Source organism: Arachis duranensis, chromosome 1 (assembly GCF_000817695.3).
Source record: "Arachis duranensis cultivar V14167 chromosome 1, aradu.V14167.gnm2.J7QH, whole genome shotgun sequence".
NCBI lineage: Eukaryota > Viridiplantae > Streptophyta > Magnoliopsida > Fabales > Fabaceae > Arachis > Arachis duranensis.
In genome coordinates, this window is record NC_029772.3 from 6591603 (window position 1) to 6612386 (window position 20784).

The 20784-nt window shown below is 33.3% G+C and overlaps 4 protein-coding genes and 3 non-coding genes across 10 annotated transcripts; 4 read left to right on the forward strand and 3 right to left on the reverse strand.

Annotated features, from left to right (window-relative positions):
• The first annotated feature begins 1200 nt into the window (after positions 1–1200).
• Positions 1201–1271, forward strand: TRNAG-GCC (transfer RNA glycine (anticodon GCC)). Its single transcript has one exon. It is a non-coding gene; the product is annotated as a tRNA-Gly (tRNA).
• Positions 1272–1332: 61 nt separating this feature from the next.
• Positions 1333–2028, forward strand: LOC107475091 (uncharacterized). The gene is made up of 2 exons (XM_021135960.2): positions 1333–1420; positions 1515–2028. The coding sequence occupies exons 1-2, from the start codon at positions 1390–1392 to the stop codon at positions 1919–1921; spliced, it is 438 nt and encodes a 145-aa protein (XP_020991619.1). The 5' UTR covers positions 1333–1389; the 3' UTR covers positions 1922–2028.
• A 1736-nt stretch (positions 2029–3764) lies between these two features.
• Positions 3765–3853, reverse strand: LOC127742574 (small nucleolar RNA snoR114). The gene has a single exon (XR_008003917.1). It is a non-coding gene; the product is annotated as a small nucleolar RNA snoR114 (small nucleolar RNA).
• TRNAG-GCC (transfer RNA glycine (anticodon GCC)) lies at positions 3854–3924 on the reverse strand. The gene has a single exon. It is a non-coding gene; the product is annotated as a tRNA-Gly (tRNA).
• Positions 3925–4004: 80 nt separating this feature from the next.
• Positions 4005–7614, forward strand: LOC107473568 (probable protein phosphatase 2C 26). 4 transcript variants are annotated; one of them, XR_001589029.3, is made up of 11 exons: positions 4005–4213; positions 4322–4373; positions 4757–4836; positions 5023–5104; positions 5423–5493; positions 5614–5693; positions 5888–5985; positions 6207–6342; positions 6450–6527; positions 6756–6804; positions 7156–7178. XR_001589029.3 is itself a non-coding variant. In XM_016093132.3 (11 exons), exons 1-11 carry the CDS (start codon positions 4059–4061, stop codon positions 7206–7208), a joined length of 939 nt encoding a protein of 312 aa, XP_015948618.1. In that variant the 5' UTR covers positions 4005–4058; the 3' UTR covers positions 7209–7614. The 4 variants fall into 4 exon arrangements, 2 of the variants coding, with proteins under 2 accessions (XP_015948618.1, XP_015948623.1); XM_016093132.3 differs by having other exon boundaries at positions 6445–6527; positions 7156–7614; XR_002371134.2 differs by having other exon boundaries at positions 4006–4213; positions 6219–6342.
• A 239-nt stretch (positions 7615–7853) lies between these two features.
• LOC107473594 (uncharacterized) lies at positions 7854–12061 on the reverse strand. Its single transcript, XM_016093163.3, has 2 exons — positions 11070–12061; positions 7854–8507 (listed from the first exon to the last, which is right to left on the reverse strand). The coding sequence occupies exons 1-2, from the start codon at positions 11844–11846 to the stop codon at positions 8292–8294; spliced, it is 993 nt and encodes a 330-aa protein (XP_015948649.1). The 5' UTR covers positions 11847–12061; the 3' UTR covers positions 7854–8291.
• Positions 12062–19315: 7254 nt separating this feature from the next.
• Positions 19316–19935, forward strand: LOC107473601 (probable calcium-binding protein CML44). Its single transcript, XM_016093177.3, has one exon. The coding sequence runs from the start codon at positions 19375–19377 to the stop codon at positions 19843–19845; it is 471 nt and encodes a 156-aa protein (XP_015948663.1). The 5' UTR covers positions 19316–19374; the 3' UTR covers positions 19846–19935.
• Positions 19936–20784: the final 849 nt, after the last annotated feature.

Genomic DNA, 20784 nt, shown 5'->3' on the forward strand with positions numbered 1-20784 from the left:
AATAATAATAATAATAATAATAAGGAGACATGTTTATCAAAATATAATAATAAAGAAACATATCCATTACAAAAATTTCTTTTGCTTGATTTATTAATAAGCAAGTTTCTCAATTCTTATCCATGCGTTATTTGATTTGAAAAATATAAGGTACCTAGTAGGTAGTAGTAGCATTATTACTAATAATTCTCATGCAAGTAGCTATCTTTATTAATTGTTTTCTTTCATAAACATCTCTCTTTAAGTTTCATTCATATGTTACTGGATTTTGTTTGTGAAAATCGTACCAAGAAAAGATGCATACATAGAATCACCTATAATTTATCTTCTACCTATAATGAAAAGAAAGCATGCATAATTTATAGTCAGATGTATTTAACACAATTAAAATTAAGGCTATTTTTTATTCTATAGATTACAATACTAGAAGTTATTTATTATAAACCCTAAATTAAACTTACATCATAACTAGAATTTAGAACCCACACACACGCTGTTACAATCATCACACCTAGTTACCACTCAAATAGGCCTCTCAATCTTTCGCATCTTCTCCAAACAGTACCTTATTTTAAATCCATGAATGAAACTGAATGATAAGAATGTTTAGAGTGAGTGTTTTGTTTATACAAAAAAAAGAAAAAAAATTAAAATGAATGAAAAAAAAAGTTAATTGATTTCAAATTTGTTGAAGGAACCAATAATACATGTTCATCATGCTATTTAATTTACTTAATATAATATTTGTGACAAAAGCTGACACATGTCTCATGCTTTCTCGTTCTTATCGTCCCCGGAACTAAAATGGTTTGAATTTATGTCCATCATTTTTATGAGAAAAACTTGCCGTATGGAAGCTTCGGATTTAATTTAAACATTTGAACCTTTCTTGAACAATTTCTACCAAGAGATTCCAAGAGTGGTGTGGTCAGCACACATCACTTGTATTTTGCGAAGAGGTCTTAGGAGATCCTTTTGGCACCTAACCATTCTATTAGTTGCTTGCTATGTATATCAAAAATTATTACTAACTAATTTATAACATGTTGCCTGGCAATTATTCTTGAATAGATATAAAATTATGTTAAATAAAACAGGGTAATAATTTACTTCTTTTTATTGAATCCATGCAATTGGTATAGAATGTAAAATTTTCTAAATACCAACAATAAAATTTACAACTATATAAATTTTCAAGAAGCACCAGTGGTCTAGTGGTAGAATAGTACCCTGCCACGGTACAGACCCGGGTTCGATTCCCGGCTGGTGCATTTCATTTTTTATCTTTTACGATTATTATTGATTTATTATTAAAATATCGTTTCAGTTTCAGGGCGCTTATTTTACAGTCTCGATCTTTGCCTCCACTTTCTTCTTCAGCTCCCAACAATGAACGCTACCATCAATAATTTCAACCAAGGTGAAAACTAAATCTCTTCACAATGTCCATAATTTCATTTTAATTTTCTTTTTTATTTCATTATTTTTTCCCTTTTTTTTTCTGTGGTGCGTAGAAAACGGACACGGAAGCGATTCCGATACGAATTCCGAAGACGAGGCAGCTGCAGCGGAATACTACCAGCCGATCTCTGGCGTCGACGATGGCAGTGGCGAATCAGACGGCGAGAACGGCATTAACGGTGTGGCTGAGAACGAGATCTCGTCTTTGGATCAAAACGGCGTCGTATACGAAGAAGAAGAGGAAGAAGAAGAGAGGAATAGAAGAGAAGAGATACGGAGGGCGTTCAGTGAGGACGAGAATAAAAGAAACGCGCCGCTGAGTGAGGAGAACGCGACGCGGGTTATGGAGGCCATGCGCGGCGTTTCTTTCGGCGGCGTGGCTCCCGATTGGGCCGATCGGGTTCCCGAGGACCGCTGGATCGATCAGCTTCGCAGGTTGAGACTGTCACCCAACACTTGATCAACATTAATCCTTATTTTTTCTTAATTAATTTTTTTAAGATTAATCTTATGCATATCTATCTAGAAAGACTTTCATGTTAATGAAGTGATTGATAGTCTCGGATATTTGCGTATGTGTTTATGAACGCCAAAATATTATTAACCATATTTTTTTTCCCGCACATTCAAAAAAGTATGTAACGAGTTGAATTATAAATCATAAGAAAATTGATTGAAAATCGTATATTAAATTCCTTCTCGAATATTATTCCAACAACAATTTTACTAGCATCAAAGTTTAGTACATATCAATCCTAAAAATAGTTATCATTGGTTAAAAAAAATTGTGATATACACACTAAAAATAATTATTAAAATTAATTACGATGTATTTATATATAAAATATGTGTTGTTTAATATTTATATTTTAATATATATTTTATATTAATGAGTAATGCCTAATTTAATGATTGATTTTTGGATACATCTAAAATAGTAGCGTTAGAAAAGAGCTTAGAAGTATTCGAGGTTCCTGAATTTCCATTGATCTATCAGAAAAAAACGAAAGCATAGATAATGTCCTTGACACAAAAATGGGTTAGTTTTGTTAATTTATGGGAGAATTACCAACATGATTAATTTACACATTTAGGAAAATTCAGAAGGTTGATTTACACATTTTTTAAATTCTGTGGCTTAAGTGCATAATTAACCCTAAGACTTTGCCTTGATTACTAACACTTCTACTACTTTTAAGCCCACAGAGACAGCATAGTTTTCCGAAGAACACAAAAAACATTATAATGAAGTTATCCATCAAAAACTTAGACACTAAATTTTGTCTGCTAAACTTGTCAAAGATCAGATCCATGAGAACCTTACATAGAGGACATAGGTAATTGGCAATGCATTTGGCAATCTGAACCTTCTCAGCTTCAGGGACTTCTTGATTCACTGCATCACACAATTGTTGGACCTTCTCAGAGTCCAGTTCTATGACACTAACCATGGTGGCACTTTTAAGTTAACCATAGTTGGCAGTTGACACCAACTGTAGTTAGATTACTGTAGATTAATTGGTGGATGTAACTGTAATATAAAAAGCACAGTATATAGCTGTATTGAATCCCTTTCGTGATTCACCATTATTCATCATCAAGTTAATCTTTCACATCTCTAATATCTATCAAGTTCTAATGTAAGTATATTATTTACAAACTAATAGTGAAGTAACAAATTGGCCTTAGAGCTAGCTACTCCTAATTTGTGGTGATTGGGGCTGAAAGAACACAACACCAGCAATAAGCAACCAAACTATTTAATTAAGTTATTTGATACTAGCCCCTTTACTTCTTTTCAAATGTGCATTATATATCAAATGTTAATATCATGAGCTTTTATATGATTATGGTCCACCTTAAGTGAAATGCTTCTAAATTATATTATAACCTTAATATCATGGAAGCACTTTTGATTTTGGGTTATTCAAGAATTATTATCAGCTTAAACTAAACTATAAGGTGATAGTTTTTCCTTGATTTAACCGAACTAGTTCGTTGTCAACCACCACTACTTCTCCTGGCAGAAAACGAAAAGAAAAAACCACCCTTACCTAATTAATGAACCTTTTAAAAGTTACTATCTAATAGATGAGCGACATTCAAATTAGTTAGTAATAATTTTTGGGTATGTTGTATAGTGCCTACAAAATTAGCATGTTTCAATTTTTATAAAAGAGTGGGTCTCGTCTCTTAACACTCGTATTTAGACAATTTATAAAATGATTCTCATGCCATCTATTATTAAACCAACAAATTCTATTGGCGTAGACAATGTTGGTTAACAAAAAATTGATATATTAGAGCTCAGATGCGTTCCTTTTCATCCGAGTGAACAGATGCTGGTGATAGACCCAATCCATCACAGTGAGCGCAAACCTCTTCACAGCTCTGCACCAGCCGGGAATCGAACCCGGGTCTGTACCGTGGCAGGGTACTATTCTACCACTAGACCACTGGTGCTTCTTGTGAGAATTATATAATCTTTAAGATTTATATCATATTTTTTAATTTTGTTTCTTTTATTGTAAGCGATAAACGTTCATTTTCACAATTCATGGCAGTGGCAGTGTGTGAAGGAGAGGAAGAAGGAAGCAATGGCAATTCCCATATTGAGGGCTGCAATCATTCCTCACTCTCAACCACTCCTTCATTCTTCTATATCTGGTGGTATTGATGAAACTGCCAAAAAGAAGAAAAGACTGTTGCTTCCTTGTTCTTCTTCTTCTTCTGAGCTCAATCCTGCAATTCGGTCAGCTACTGACCAAACTATACCTTATCTGAATATTTCATGGTTTTAGAGTTCTTGGGCCTTTCTTAAACATGGGTTTGCTTGTTTCATGTTTGCTTATGTTGATAGGTCAGAGGTTTCATTTTCTGTTGGGTCTTGCCTCCTTCCTCATCCAGACAAGGTACTAAGAGTGCTAAATTCTGATAAACCCATGTCATATTTATGTTTGGATTGGTAATTAGTGGAAGCTAATAGAATGGAATAAGATGGAGAGGAAAGCAAGGGAATGGAATGGAGTAGAGTGATATAATCATATAATTGTTCTGTTCCATTGTTTTGATATTTTTGTTATTAAAATGGAGTAATTTTTCATTCTATTTTTTTTTATATAGCAATGGAATATACTAATTTTGTTGGGGGAAAGAAATTAGCATTTTGCATTGAATCCTATTCCTCCCAAATTAGAGGGAAGAAAACCAACACCAGATGGTGGCATTAGATGGAATTTATTCTATCATTTCCCATGTCCCTCCCACTTTATGAAGTCCTGTTCTTTTTCTTAAGGTTGATAGAGGTGGGGAAGATGCTTTGCTTGTCAGCAACTATAATGGGGGAGTTCTTGCTATTGCTGATGGTGTTTCTGGGTATGCTACTCTCTCTCTCTATCTGTATCTAGCTCTTTCCTAGTGTAAAACTTCAATCATTGAACAAAAACAGAATATAAAACTTTGAAACTGGTTTTGATTAATTAACTTTAACTGGAGTAAGATTGCATCATATGTTAAAATTGAGCTGTATTAACATTATCTTCTTCTCGTTCTGTGCCACAGTTGGGCAGAAGAGGATGTGGATCCTTCGTTGTTCCCACGTGAATTCCTGGCTAACGCTTCTAATTTTGTTGAAGATATGGAGGTAATTACTGACAACGAATATTTTTTTAAGTTATAATGATTCTGTTCTCAAGCTACATGCATTTGTTCTTGGGTGAATGACACTGTCCTCCCTTGAGGCTAAGGAATATTACACGCGAGTCTCTTCTGTTTGCAAAAAATACACTGACATTTCTATCTTACAAAATGTGATACCGAGCTCCCTACATGCCATTAACATCTTGGGTGGTATGTGTAAGCATGATGAATCAAGGGTATTGTTTGGAATATCGATGTGAATGTTTCTATGTAGTCAATGCTGTTGGCTAACTAGCAACTTGGATATTGTTGGGTTAATCAGGTGAACTATGATCCTCAAATTCTTATAAGGAAATCGCATGCTGCTACTTCCTCAACAGGCTCAGCCACTGTGTAAGTCCATTCACTTTTCAATTGGATTTTAAGTTTTCAGTAGATATATTCAAATATTTACTTGTGCATTTTAAACAATTCCACTTTTAAGTTACTTCATTTTCTATCTTTTTCATGAAGCATTGTTGCTATGCTGGAGAAGAATGGGATTTTGAAGATTGCCAATGTTGGGGATTGTGGATTAAGAGTTATCCGCAATGGTAAGATCTAATGCTATATTTCATCCAACTATGATCTTTGCTGATATGTCTAATGGAATTTGCTATATGAAAATTTTTGGGTAAATTAAAGTGAGATACTCTAATGTTCTTGCTAATGTTTTCTTTCTTTTGCAACACCCTCCTCCAGTGTTGAGAGCTAAATCTTCTTTTATGTGCTGTTTTTCTTTTTCCAGGCAGTGTAATTTTTTCCACTTCACCACAAGAACATTACTTTGACTGTCCATTCCAACTGAGCTCCGAGAGGGCCGGCCAAACATATCTTGATGCAGCGGTACCACTTCACATTCATCTTAACTTGCTTTAATTTCGTCCTGTCACCCAAACTATGAAGAACCATGTGTTTGCTTAGGTTAAGGCCAAGACATGTAATGTTTACTCAGAATTGTGTGCTGGCCTTTGCACACAACCTTGCAATTTTGATTTATATTCTAATTTTTGCTTCGAGATATTTGTGGTTCTTTCTGTTATATCTTTTCATACCAACCTCTTCAGCTGGGAAAACAGGTAAGCAATGTGGAGTTGATAGAGGGAGATACAATTGTCATGGGGTCTGATGGTCTTTTTGATAATGTTTTTGACTATGAAATTGTTTCGACCATTGCTACATACAGAGATGTTACTGAGGCTGGTATTGTCTTCCTTCTTTCCTTTCGTGTTGATTGATCCATTTGGAGGAATTTAGAAAACCACCATTTGAGCTTCATTAACCTGAAATTCATTTTGTTGCTAGCAAAGGCATTAGCTAACTTGGCAAGAATTCATGCCACGGATTCAAATTTTGATTCTCCCTATTCATTGGAGGCCAGGTCTAAGGTAAAGAAAAAGTTACCGCTTCCATTTTGAAATGATGGTCAATTTCGACAAAGTAGTGTATTGAAAAATTAATATACTCGGATTGTCCAAGTATATTAATGTTTCAATGTACTACTTTGTCAAAAGTGACAACTTTTTGAATCAGAGAAAGTTTAGTTAAGTGTTTCACAAACTTTGGTTCTCCCTTTTCATATATTTTTTTTTAATGTTTCTCTACCAATATGCCAGGGTTATGATGCGCCGCTATGGAAGAAGATTCTTGGAATGAAGCTTACAGGTAAGGCAAAACACACCATAAAATGAGGGTATGCTCATGTGAAGATTTCCCATGACCTTATCGTGTTGATTTTCACCATTGATTAGATGTTTTTGACCTTCTATGGGTCTATACTTGGCTCTGCCTTCTTGATCAATGACGAGAATCAACACGATAATGTCGTGAAATTTCCACGTCTGAAAATCCGTTCCTTCTTACAGTTGTGTATTGCAAGGCGCATAGAGGTTTGAATTTATGACATCATGCAAGCTACTATTCGTATCTTTACCTAGAGACTAATCTTAGCAATTTTATAATGACTATTTTTTCTCCGAATTTGTGGCTAACCACACTATTATATCATTGTATCAGGTGGAAAGCTTGATGATATTACTGTAATTGTTGGTCAGGTTGTAAGTTCCTGAGAACTGCTAATCCACCTTGATTGGTTGATTATACTTGAAGAAAGCAAAGATCCTGATTGTGGATATCACCATAGCAGCAATTCTCTTCAGTATAATGTGATCACTAAATGTTGGTGATGCACTGGGAAAATGGACATCAGGATTTATCATGGAAATATTTATGCTTTGCTATGAAGTGTTATGTTGTGCATCATGCATTTAGAGTGTGTTGTATAATGTGATATTTTTTATAAATTAAATTTCTGTTTCTGAAATGTTAGGTCTGTTTCTGATGAAGGGTAGTTATGTAAGTAATTCTACAGAAAAATAACGTTATAATTACTGTAATTTGAATTAGAATTCTGGTAAACAATACTCTCTTCAATTCCTTTGTCTGATATTTTAGACTTTGATATATTCTTAATCAGTACTATGAGATCTAAAAAAAATACTAAAAAGTGAAGTGACAAATGAGAGGTTAGGGAGAATTTCAGGAAAAGGACGACCAGCCAAAACCAAATATAAACTATATGGAAAATTCAAAACTTAACTCTGTCCTGAGAATCCCACAAACACGAACGAATCACACATGACAAAACCTACCCTACCTGATTTCAATAACAGAGCAACAAATTAAAGAGCCAGATAAATATACTAACACAGTAGTTGCCATAAAAGTGAATCCCTTAAAGTTCCAGAATATGACAGTCCTTCTGATCAAATGTTAATAATACAAAGGTAAAGAAACAAATGCATTATCATGAATCCTTAAACTATGGATTTGCTATAAGCGTGGGATAGGGGATGTATTCAAGGAATAACCTTGTGGTAAAAGGTATAAATATTACAATGAGCTAAACAAAAATAATAAAAATATAATTGTAAGAATAATTAATCAAAATTGGCAGGGTGTACAATACTAAAAAGAATGCACCCCCTAACTTAAGCTAACGCCTGCCTCATAATTATGCAATCCTTCAGGGTTCCACTGGACTTGAAAAGCTAGGCCATGCCCCTGATTGAAGAAGCTCTTTACTAATGATGTTGACAAATAAACTAACCATAATCTAAACACAGAACAAGGGATATTCTAACTCCATTTGTTCATATGATAGTGCTGCTGTCTTTACTCTGATTTAATTCTTGGAAAAAGGACTTCCCTGCCTCGTACGTCGACCAGCAGATTGCAGCTGCAGGAGCATGGAACAGCATCCTTGGAATCCATCCTCGCATGAGCCCTCTGTATCCATCCTTTTTCACTATTGTTTTTAAAACATCTGCAATTGAACCGTTTTCGAACCTATCGCATCCACAGACACCCTGCACCATAAACCGATATCATGATACTCCCTCCCTCCAGCAGATATGATTAAAATACCAACTATGATATTGGTTGTGCAGAAGCTGATAGGGTACATACAAAGGAATAACACATGTATCTATATGCATAAAATTTCTTGCATGCATCTTAGCCTTGAAATGAGAATCAGATGGGTCATAATAGAAAACTAACTATTACTAACATAATCAATGGTAGACTAGCAATTTTTACAGTTTGAGATTAAATACCTGATTAGTAACTCTCTCTTTCTCTCAACTCATTCCATGTCCGTTCGCTGTGAACTTCTTGACTAAATATAGTTTGGACTATTTTCAACTCAATTCACACAAGTACATTAAACTTACACCTCAGAATACGACTCTACCTTGAGTATATGAATAATTTTGAAGTGCTGGTTTCATAATATCATCTTTTTTATCAAGTTTATAAAGCATAGTACCAATCATAAATAAAATCCCAGCTCCAACTACCATTTCTTTCTTGATATTTGTTAAATTAAGTTGAGCAGGGTAAGTTATATTTTAAGAAGGGAAAACATGATTTGTACGAAACTGAGCCAACAAGGCAATAACATATAGATAGATTCAAACTTACAGGCTAAGTGTTGTAGGGTATGTAGTATATACTAGATAGACACTTCAACGCGGCATCAAACTTCCCATGAAACCAACATTACCAAACGATCAATTAAAATTATATTCATAGTTACACTTAAACGGCAGCAAGTCTCTTAGGAGATCCTGGGACCAAGGCCATTTCTGGCCACCTAGATAACCTACTCCCAGGATATGTTTGGTTGGAGGGTAGAGAAGAGTTATGGAGGAAAATGTGTTTCATATCATTTCTAAGAGAAAGAAATAAAAAAAAAGGGGGGGGGGTTAATTTTATCTTAATCATCATTTATCGGATAACGAGAATCTAAGCTCAACCCCACCACAAATACATCAGGTCCATTCAAGGCAGCTTGTAATCACATCCTCAAGTTTATAATGTTATTACTCCCTTCACACAGGATACAGATTCGTGAGACGAGAGCACACTGTTCACAAGTTAGAACCTCACACTCAGCATCCTAACAACCCACTAACCGGAACAAACTATTTCTGATAAATAACCCAAAAGAGCTGTTCCATTAAATCATAATCTGAAATCCAGATCAACAACTTATTCTTCTCCTTGGTTGGTGTCCGCTACAAGGACATGACCCATTACCATCACTAATCTATGTTCATGACACTTCATGATTCTACATAGCATTACTAGGTTGCAACTTGTCATAAGCCTAATGCAATCAAAGGTTAGTCTATGCTATCACAAAATTTGCAAACAAACCATCATATTAGTCATTGAAGTCAACGAGTGACTGACATTAAATTCCTATCCAATGTTAGGAGGCCAATCCAAAGGTCCTGAAGTTGCTACAAGTCGGTCAAGATGTTGAGGGACTAACTTACTCTACTTTCTTTCTTTTCAGTTTTAGGTCAGCTTCAAGGACCTCAGCAGAGCTTCTAAAACTCCAGAGTCGAATTTGACATCAGCTGACAATTTCTTCGGTTAATTTGCAAGTATATTTGAATATTTGCAACTTGACCAGCATGAATAGGTAGACACAAAAGCCTTGTTAGTATTGCAAGTGTGAGGAGTGTTGAAGTTAGTCCCACATCAAAGAAAGCATGGAAGAGTGAGGAGCTTATAAGATGAGAGACCCATTAACTTGACACCTTAAGGTTTTGAGTTGGATGTGGTGTCTTCTCATCTTATGTTCTCTCACTTGATTCCTCCCCGAAGTCTCCCCGATTGTCGAGAGCTCTCCACGGTTGGCCCAACAAGCCTAACACTGCAACTATCTAGTCTATGATCATAATCCCCTTGAGAACAAATAACATTTTAGGCAGATACAAAAGAATAATTAAAAGAAAAACTTACAAGCTTCTACCCACTGAAAAGGGGTGTCTACTACATAGAACAAAAGCACCTATTGCATCCTATCATAAAATGATAAACCATATCTACAAAAAAGTCAGCTTCAATATTTTTGTCAATAAATTTTCTTTGCCTTCCTCTATTTCACCTGTCTTCTATTCATTCTAGTCTTCTTATCTCTGTAGATATTCTCATTACCCGACTAAATCACCTAAGACAATATTCTCATATCTTTTTCACCAATAGGCAACAGGTGCTACCCCCAACCATTTCTTCTTTATAATGCACTCATTCTAATTATACTCTCTAACATGTACGTGCGCAAATTAAGCCTAATTATTAGAAATAGATAGATTAATTATAGGAGGGAAATAGTATAAACCTGAGGCATTAAGTGAAATATTACTAGAGTCTTTCTACCTGATTTCTTCACTCAAATTCCCTCTCTACTCTCATATTTTCTCAATAGTTGTACAATTCTCATACTAGACTCCTAAGATCCATATTGTTTCGTACTCGCTTGCTATCTAAATGCATTGATCCAAAGATGTAACAAATTTTCATATTTACATATAAATAACTATTGAATAAGTATAAAACAAACCCTACATATATACCTGACACTGTAACTGAGTTTTAACAACATCAAGTGGAGTAGTAACCGCTGCGGCCAAAGCACCGGCAGCGGCACCAGCAGTCGCATGGACAACCAACCGTTCGTCCTCGGCGCTCTCCGGCGTCGCCACCTCAATAAGGCCGCGTTTGGCAGCCTCATAAGTAACGAAATGGACCGCGGTAAAAGGAGCATTCATCAACACAGTGGTCCTATACGAAGCATAGAAAGCACCAAACCCTTCCTCACTCATCACCCTCTTCACACAGTCCCAGACACCACGATAACCATTCGCACCACTCAGCTGAAGCCTCTGCTTCACCATGTCCATCGGCGTGAACACTGCATCGCTCACAATAGTGGCGCATACACCGGAAACAGCGTGCGCCAATGAATTGTTAGGGTTCCCGCGCGAGAAGAAGGTCTTGCAGGTTTCATAGAAGGAGAAGTAGACGGCATGGGCCGGACCTGCGCCCAGGCCCATTGCGCCGATTCCGCGGTAGAGAGCGATGGGCCCTCCGTTCGACGTGATGATGGTTCTTAGGGCTTGCGAAACGGTGACGTTTCGTTTGAGCGGACAGGTGCCTAGGGCTTGCATGTGGGTCTTGACAGTGTCGACGGGGAACATGGCCATGTGTTCGACGGAGCCAGCGACGGAACCGGAGATCATTAGCTGCCAGAAACGGAGGCCGTCTTGGGAGGTTAACGGCGCCGTTAATTCCCGAAACTCTGCGTTCTGAAATTTTGCTGCTGGTGTTGGTGTTTTTGCGTCTGTGGCCATGGTGGTGTTGTTTTTTTTTTAAATATATATTTATTTAAATTGGTTGGTTAATTGGAGGTGTGAATCCGAATCCGAAAGGGTGTTTGAAGAATTGGAACTGTGATGTGGGATTTTTTTGTTGTTGGGTGGTGGAATGCGTTTTGTGTTCTTCCGCCATAAACGGATTTAGCTAATGGATAGAAGTGAAATGGGGATTGGACTTTACATTCTGAATCTGAAGGTGGGTTTTTTTTTTCAATGAAATTTTGCAAATATATTTAAAAAAAAAAGTTATGAGCCAAGTTACAACTCTAACTAAATCCAACTAAGAATTTTAAATTTGTGCGCATCTGTTATAGCCTTTTTTTTATTCTTCTTTATTATCTTTGTTATTTTTTTCTTTCAGTCTTTTATTATCATCGTCACTAACAATATCATCACCTCATCCTCCTTCTTTTTTCATTTAAATTTTTTTTCTCCTTTTTTTTCTTCTCTTCTTTCATCATCATGATCATTATCATTATCATCATCATCATCATCTTCTTATACATATCGTTGTTATCGTTATCGTCGTTATTGTTATTGTTGATGTTGAATTTTTGTCATGTTAATGTTGTCTGATCCAAAATTAATTTTCGATGTATTTTTAATCATGATTCAATTTTGTTTGTGTGATTTTTTTCGAACTCAGTTAATTGTGTCGCAATTGTTATGTAATTTTAGTTCATTTATGAGTTAATTATATCACAATCATTATATAATTTTGGTTCATTTCTGAGTAAATTAAAGTGCATTTGGACTCGTTGTCCTGCACAATTCAAAACACTTTCTCTTCTTTCTTCTCATCATCTTCTACTGCTTCTTCTTTTTCATCTTTTTTCTTCATCTTCACCTTCTTATTTTATTTTCTCATAAAATTTTTTATTTACTCTCTTAAAAACCAAGAAAAAGAGAAGAAAATATCAAACAAAAAAGAAGAAGAAGCATATTAATGACGTTGTCTGATCCAAAATTAATTTTGGATATGTTTTTTTTATGATTCAGTCTTGTTTGTGTGCTTGTTTTCGAACTGGGTTTATGTATCGCAATCATTATGATAACTTCCGATTCATTTCTGAGTTAATTGTGTCGCAATTCATTAGGTAATTTCAGTTCATTTATGAGTTAATTGTGTCGCAATCATTATATAATTTCGTTTCATTTCTGAGTGAATTAAGATGCATTTGAACTTGTTGTCCTATACAATTCAAAACTATTTCTCATTTTCGTCCTCATCTTCTACTACTTCTTTTTCTTCTTTTTCATCTTTTGCTTCTTCATCTTCTTTTTCTTATTTTATTTTTCAAAATTCTTTTTGATTGACTCAAATTTAACACAATATCTAAATTTATACGTTAAATTTGAGTTTAGCTCTTGAATAATGAATACAATGAATATTTTTCAAGTATTCTACAGAGACAAAGAAAAAAGTATTTCATCAATCTTTACAATCCCAGAAAATAAAATCTCTCAAACAGTTTTTATATGAATTATGAATTTAATATAAGCTACCATGAATATACTCATTTTCTCTAAAAAGCCTTTTTTTAATCTTTTCCTCTGTCGTAGGCTTGTAGCTAAATTCTCCTCAATTGAACTTGAAGTCCACATGCAAAAATCTATAAATTCATGTTATGTTCAAAATCTTTTATTATTAACATCTATTGCTTCTCAAACCTGCAGATTGTTTACCATTGTTCTCTGCTTCTCTTTCTTTCTGAGTTAATTGTGTCGCAATTCTTATGTAATTTCGGTTCATTTATGAGTTAATAGTATTCGCAATCAATTATATAATTTTGGTTCATTTATAAGTGAATTAAGGTGCATTTGGACTCGTCTTGTACAATTCAAAACTATTTCTCCTCTCTCTCATCATCTTCTACTGCTTCTTCTTCTTTTTCATCCTTTTCTTTTTTATCTTCACATTCTTATTTTATTTTTTAAAATTCTTTTTTATTTACTCTCTTAAGAAAAATAAAATCAAGAAAAAAAAATCAAACAAAAAAAAAATATATTAATGACATTGTCTGATTCAAAAATTGATTTTGGATGTGTTTTTATTTTTTAACTGAGTTTATGTATCGCAATCATTATGGTAAATTTTCTTTCATTTCTGAGTTAATTGTGTCACAATTATTATGTAATTTCGATTTATTTCTGAGTTAATTGTGTCGTAATCATTATATAATTTCAGCTCATTTCTAAGTAAATTAATGTGCATTTGGACTCGTTGTCCTACACAATTCAAAACTCTTTCTTCTCTTCCTCCTCATCTTCTACTATTTTTTCTTCTTCTCTTTTCATCTTTTTCTTCTTCATCTTCTCTTTTTTATTTATTTTTTTCAAAATTCTTCTTAATTTACTCAAATTTAACACAATTTCTGAATTTATGTGTTAAATTTGAGTTTAACTCTTTGACAAAGTCTTAGAAAATCAGTAAAATTAAATAGAAAAAAAAAACATAACAAGAAATAATAAATACAATGAATATTTCTCAAGTATTCTACTAGAGAAAAAAATATTTTATTAACCTCCACAACCCTAAAAAAATAAATCTCTCAAATAATTCTGATATAAAATATGAATCTAATATAAAATGCCATGAGTATACTCATTTTCTCTAAAAGGCCTTTTTTTAATTTTTTTCTTTTGTTGTAGCTAAATTCTCTTCCATTAAATTTAAAATTCACATGCAAAAATCTCTAAGTTCATATTGAAAATCTTTTATTATTAACATCCATTGCTTCTCAAACCTGCAGATTCTTTATCATTGTTCTCTGTTTCTCTCTCTTTCTGAGTTAATTGTGTTGCAATTTTTATGTAATTTTGGTTCATTTTTGAGTGAACTAAAGTGTATTTAGACTCGTTGTCCTGCATAATTCAAAACTATTTCTCTTCACTTTCTAATGCAATAACAGTAATAACAGCAACAACAAAAGAATGATGAAGAAGAGAAAACACGCAAAAGAGAAAAAGAAGTGTTGAGTTTGAAAAACTTTAAATTAATATTTGTGATGACTAAACATTATTAAAATAATTAATTACAAAATTATTAATTTAATTTTTACTTAACATATATTAATTAATAATTTTGTTGCAGGTTTTAATATTGGGCCAAAAAATTCTGGTGCAAGCCCAATTATATAAAAAATATTTAGCCTTTGGTTTGATACAAAAATATATGATGAATATGGCTGAATTGATTATTATGTTACTTGGGCCAAATTAATCCATTATGGTTACAAGTCCAAGTTAAACATGCTTTTCTATTTGCTCATTGCATGATCTGAAAAAATTCATCAGGAAAGCAAATGTTATTATTGGGCTAGATTAAATGTTGTTGCAACTAAATCCAATTTTATATTTGATAAAAGTTCCTCATGCATGACCAGAAACCAATGAAGAAAGAAAGCAAAATTGCTTCCAACGGATCCAAGAATTCAACCATGTGATGGATTCCAAAACTCATTCAATTGTCATTTATTGCATGGGAACTATGAGAGAGAATATGAGTGACTTTGATTTGATGGGTATCATTGAACTACAAGTTGCTCAGTAAAAGGAAAGTGGACATTTATTCTTTCTTTGTCAAAAATACATTAGTTAATGTTCAATTTCTCTTTCTTCTCTCTCAACTCTCTTTCTCTATTTTGGTCATTAACCAGAAAACAATGGTTGTCATGGAAGCAAAAATGAGCTACCGAAACGAAGGAAGAGCAAGCTATAAGACCATCAAGCTGATGGCAAGAAAACATAACAAAATAAAAGTATGCTGTGGCTGAGATTTTCACCAAAAGTGGTAAGATTTTGTGAGGTAATCTCGAGCTCTTCATACTCAAAAAGAAAGAAGGAGATTCGGCCAGCAAGTAGGAGATCTTTGGAGGCATGGCTTGTTTCTGATTCTGCTCAACCACCACAGGAAGTAGCTAGAGTGGCGAAGTGATGGAAGAGGCAGAGATTGGAGCAGATGAAGCCATCATCATCATGAAACATCAAGGGCCAGAAATCCATCTTGGAGAGCAAGCCAAGGATGGAGCGCTCAGATTGATGAAGAGTGATGACCAAGGAAGAACTAGAGGTATTTGTATGTTGGGTTTTGCATGAGTTACCTCTTCTCTCTATGTGGCCGAACCGGATCTGTTTTGAAGGAAAAAAAGTTAAGCTTGGTTTTGTTTCAACTGTGAAGGCTTCTCTTTTCTATAAAAGGGGTGAATAGTCACGGTTTGATTCAAGGGAGAAAGTTTGAGAGTGCAAGGCACAGAAGTCTCATAGCTACCTAAGCTTATAGATTTTCTTCTCCTTCAATGTATTATGTTTTGTAATTTTTTCTGTTTAATTTTGTTATGTCTTGAGTCTCATGGAAAAAAGGCAAACAGTGAGGTTTGTATGAAAAAGCCATAGAGCAAAAAAAGGCAGAAAGTGAAAAATTAAAAGAAAAAATCATAGATGTCTTAAAGTTCCTTTGTTCATCTATGTTGTGTTTCATGATTATGTGGGAATTCCCTTGTAAGTTGGGTTAGCACTTTACAGTTTGTAATCAGATTGATTATAGTGAAATTCCATCATAGTTGTGATGGAGACTGGATGTAGGCTGCATTGCACTTAGCAGCTGAACCAGGATATATCTAGGTGTAATCTTCTTTCTCTACTACTCTATTTCTGTTTCTACTGCACAGGAGCTAAAACAAAAAATATCTCGTGCCAAGTGACGAGACTAAAATAAAAAGTCTCGTGACTAGGGACAAGACAAAAACAGAAAAGTCTCCTCTAAGACCAGAAAGTGTAATCAAGCAAAAAGGGGTTAAGATTCAACCCCCTTCTCTTAGCCACTGAAACCATCAAGAAGAATAACTTTATTTTTGTGAACGTAAATGACTTGGTTAAGAAAATAATTGTGTGCGTGTAAATGTAATCACTTTCTTTTAAATGAGAGTAATTTTTATTCGTGTTGAATTTACTTGATTAAACTTGGATGACAATATTATTTAGATGTGTAACAAATCTATTCTTTACTAAAGAGAGGATCCAATCTGCATATAAACCTCTTATTGCATGAATAATCAGGCCGGCATGAATTATAATTTTATTTAAGAATTTATTATTGATTAATAAATTACTACATACATAAAGTAAAATTTCACCCTTATTTAATCTAATCACTAAACTAACCTAATTTAATTACCGCCATTCACACCTTGCTCGAAAGCTTTAGATTGCCCTCATTTTGAGCCCAACTGTCTTTGTTAGTTCAAAGTAACAACCTCAGAATACTAAGTAATTAATAAAATCCAACATTTTTTCTTGAGAAATTTTATGGTATTTCATGTCATTAACTTTTGAAGAAAAAACTAATTTCTCAAGCTCCTTCTACATATTTGAACAATTCCTTTTGTACGTGCATTCTTGTATTTTTATTTCATGTTGTACTTTTCTCTTTGCATATCTTTTTTTAGATTATTTTCTTTTTTTTTTCTTTTCAATTTTTAAGTTAGTAACTTGGAGGATTCCGCAAAAATTGGCAGAAAAGCCAAAAACGAAACTGTCCCCGCAACGCAAATAAAAAATGGTGATGATCTGGGAGTTAGCACTTAGGAGATAAGGATAGGAATGGAGAGCATGGAGGCACTCTCGACCCTAGCCCATTCACACTTTTACAAGCCACTTGTGCTCATTAATATTTTTGTTATTTGATAATATTAGAGATACAAAAAAATTAATTTAATTTTATTTAATATTTATTAATTTTAACAAATATTAAATAAGAAAAAAATTAACTTTTTTTATTTTTTTATTGTGAAATATTTTCGTTATTTTATTTACACACCCCTATCTCAATTATCATGCACCATTGCAGTAGCTAGTTGCAGCAAACTTGCAATTATTGTACGTTCATTGACATCAACACACCATACCAAACCATGGCTTCAGCTAATGTGGTTAGCTTCTCTCCACAGCTGTTCCAATCGTATAATTTAATATATTTGTTCATAGAATATTTAATTAATTAATTAAATATCAGAGAAGAGAAAGGTGAGAATATCTGGTTGAAAACAAACAAGAATATCAGCTCCTGGGCCCCGGCCCGGCCCCGGCCTGATACGTGTTCATGTTGATAAGTATTCCTAATGAGGGGCACCCCCGCAAGGATTAGAATGCCATTCTATTCTATTCCCATATATTCTACTGAAATCTCAATTGAGAGCGACCCAAAACATAGTACAATTTATCATTTTTTATAAACAGTTAATTAGTAATATTTAAAATTATTGACTAAAAATATAATGTCAGACCGTTAACTAAATATCCTAACCATTTTAATTGAAATTACCGTTTCTTAGATTTTTCCATTTATATATTGAAAAAAGTTTAAAAATCAATATTTTTATTAAAATTTAGTCAAAATTTAATTAATAAACAAAAAATTTTATATTATTAAATATAATATTATATTATTAAAAATATTAATAATAATTAATTAATAACTACAAATTATAAAATCTACTTGCGTATAATCCTCCTCTATATATTTAACTATGGTCGATGAGATATACATACATACAAAAGGACAGCACAGGTATAGTATCAATACGGAAAGTATCCAACTAAAATACAAATTATTGAAGAGGCATATATACAATTATTGAGTGGGGGCAGGAAAATATCATGACTACTAGAAAATTCTAGGCTTTAGATATGGGGCATTCGATGGAATAATGTGGCTTTCAAAGCAAAACTATGCGAAGCTTCATGCAAATTGCCTCCTAAACTGACTTGGATCATTCTCATCCACATTATTTATAAAATTAATTATTAGTTTTCTCCTTTTCTCATAAATAATTCAGAATATTTAAGGACGTGCGTGGAATTAAGTTGTTAATAATAAGTATGATAAGTTTTAAATTAGTTGTTTTAATTTGAATTAAAAAAAATTGTTATAAAGATTGCATTTAACTCCTTTTTACAATAAAAAAATACTAAATACATAGAAAAAATTAGTTAGTATATATTCATATATAACAGGTATATTTAATTATTTTTAATATATATTTTATATTTTATATTTTAATATTAATTTTATATGTATAACTGATTTAATAACTTATTTTAATGTACAAGTAACATAATTAAGTTATAATTTAATCAAATTAATTATATCATGTTAAATTGTTAGATTAGTCATAATAATGGAATTTCGATGTCAATATGTTGCTCAATAGTAGTAATAGTAATAATGCAAAAAATAAAAAGCTAACGAATTATAATTTAAATGGGATAATCTTTTTATACATACCCACCTAAAAATTATAGGTTCAAATTTTACTCCTAATCTTGACAAAAAAAAAAATTTAAAAAAAAAACTAAAAAAAAATGAAAGGCTAGGTGTTGCCTACCCTACACACATTATATAAAGGACCCTTCACGTATTGCATCAACACATAAACGTAACCATATAACAATTGTGACCTTTGAAACTGAAGCTATTGGTACCCTTTTACTCTACTCAACAAAAATGTGTTCCCTAACCCACAATGACTTGAAAAGAATTTTTGAGAAGCTGGACAAGAATGGCGATGGATTAGTGAGCCTTGACGAGTTGAATTGGCTTCTAGACAAGACAGGAGGCTCCAGCACTAGCCTCCAGGAGCTAGAAGAGCATGTAGTTGGAAAGAAGAGCCTCAACTTGGATGAGTTCTTGTTCTTCTACGACTCCATGTTAAAGATCAACGACAATGGCGACGACAAGGGCGAGATTGAGGAAGTCAAAAGCGATCTTGCGAAGGCGTTTGAGGTGTTTGATTTGAATGGAGATGGATTCATAAGTAGCCAAGAGCTTGAGTGTGTGTTGAAGAGGCTTGGCTTGTTGGAACAACAGAGTGGGAATAAGGATTGCAGAGCAATGATTTTATCCTATGATACTAATTTGGATGGACAACTTGATTTTGAGGAGTTTAAGAATATGATGATGCTTACCACTTCATAATAATCATTTTGATTTTGGTATTTGCTATATTATTGATACATTCTTTAGAAAAAAAAATATTATTTATACATTAAAAATCAGTCTTCAATATGTATTTTATTTGAATGACGGATTTAGTATGTAGTAAAATTTTGATGTATACATGATATAATTAAGCCAAAAAATTTTAATGCATTTGGATAAAGAATACTTTATATGTTTTTTTGTTAGTAATACTTGGGATTAAAAAAGTAAGCATCTCAAATATGAGAAAATTGAAACTAGAAAGAAAAAATGAAGAATACATCTAGGAGTATGAATATTATACTTTAAAATGTAACAAGGATGAGCTTAAATAGCTTATTTAAACTCAATTAGTAGCATTGCATTTAGTAGTATCAAGAATTAGTATAAAAACGATGCTATATTTTTCTCTGTTCTCTTTATTCTTCTTCTTTCACAGATAGTCACAATTCTCAAATGAATTAGTGCACAGAAAAGTTTTCTTGTATTGTGGCAGAGAATGAAGGTAGATAGAAATATTACAAGAAGATTATTATCAAGTTGAGAATCCACTAAGATCCAATTCTGAGACAAAAGGCAAATTAAAGAATAACACCAATTCGAATGACTTATAGAGTTAGGAATGAAGAGATACCAAAGACAGAGTACGACAAATTCATTAGCTAACACAAGGAGAAATAACGAATTTGATATATGAATGTTAATTTATTATACCGACATTTAAACAATTTTAACATTTAAGTTTATCTAAATAATTTAAATTACGCGTTTTTTTTCCTCCTCCCTTTCTCTTCCGTTTTATTATTTTTCAATTTAGTTACTGTTGTCGCCAATACTTCTTCCTCCAATCCTCCTCCTCCTCCTCGAATTTCGTCCCTTCCTTCCTTTTCAACCTTCTCTTCCTCCCCCTCCATCATCATCATCATCGCCATCATC

What these genes read in the sequence shown, in the direction of transcription:
- LOC107475091 (XM_021135960.2), top strand. Translation starts at nt 1,390, where the DNA reads ATGAACGCTACCATCAATAATTTCAACCAAG. An exon ending in CATCAATAATTTCAACCAAG is followed by an intron (nt 1,421 to 1,514) that starts GTGAAAACTAAA and finishes TGTGGTGCGTAG; the next exon opens with AAAACGGACACGGAAGCGAT.
- LOC107473568 (XM_016093132.3), top strand. Translation starts at nt 4,059, where the DNA reads ATGGCAATTCCCATATTGAGGGCTGCAATCATTCCTCACTCTCAACCA. An exon ending in GAGCTCAATCCTGCAATTCG is followed by an intron (nt 4,214 to 4,321) that starts GTCAGCTACTGA and finishes TTATGTTGATAG; the next exon opens with GTCAGAGGTTTCATTTTCTG. An exon ending in TCTTGGAATGAAGCTTACAG is followed by an intron (nt 6,805 to 7,155) that starts GTAAGGCAAAAC and finishes TCATTGTATCAG; the next exon opens with GTGGAAAGCTTGATGATATT.
- LOC107473594 (XM_016093163.3), bottom strand. Translation starts at nt 11,846, where the DNA reads ATGGCCACAGACGCAAAAACACCAACACCAGCAGCAAAATTTCAGAAC. An exon ending in AAACTCAGTTACAGTGTCAG is followed by an intron (nt 8,508 to 11,069) that starts GTATATATGTAG and finishes TTTATGGTGCAG; the next exon opens with GGTGTCTGTGGATGCGATAG.
- LOC107473601 (XM_016093177.3), top strand. Translation starts at nt 19,375, where the DNA reads ATGTGTTCCCTAACCCACAATGACTTGAAAAGAATTTTTGAGAAGCTG.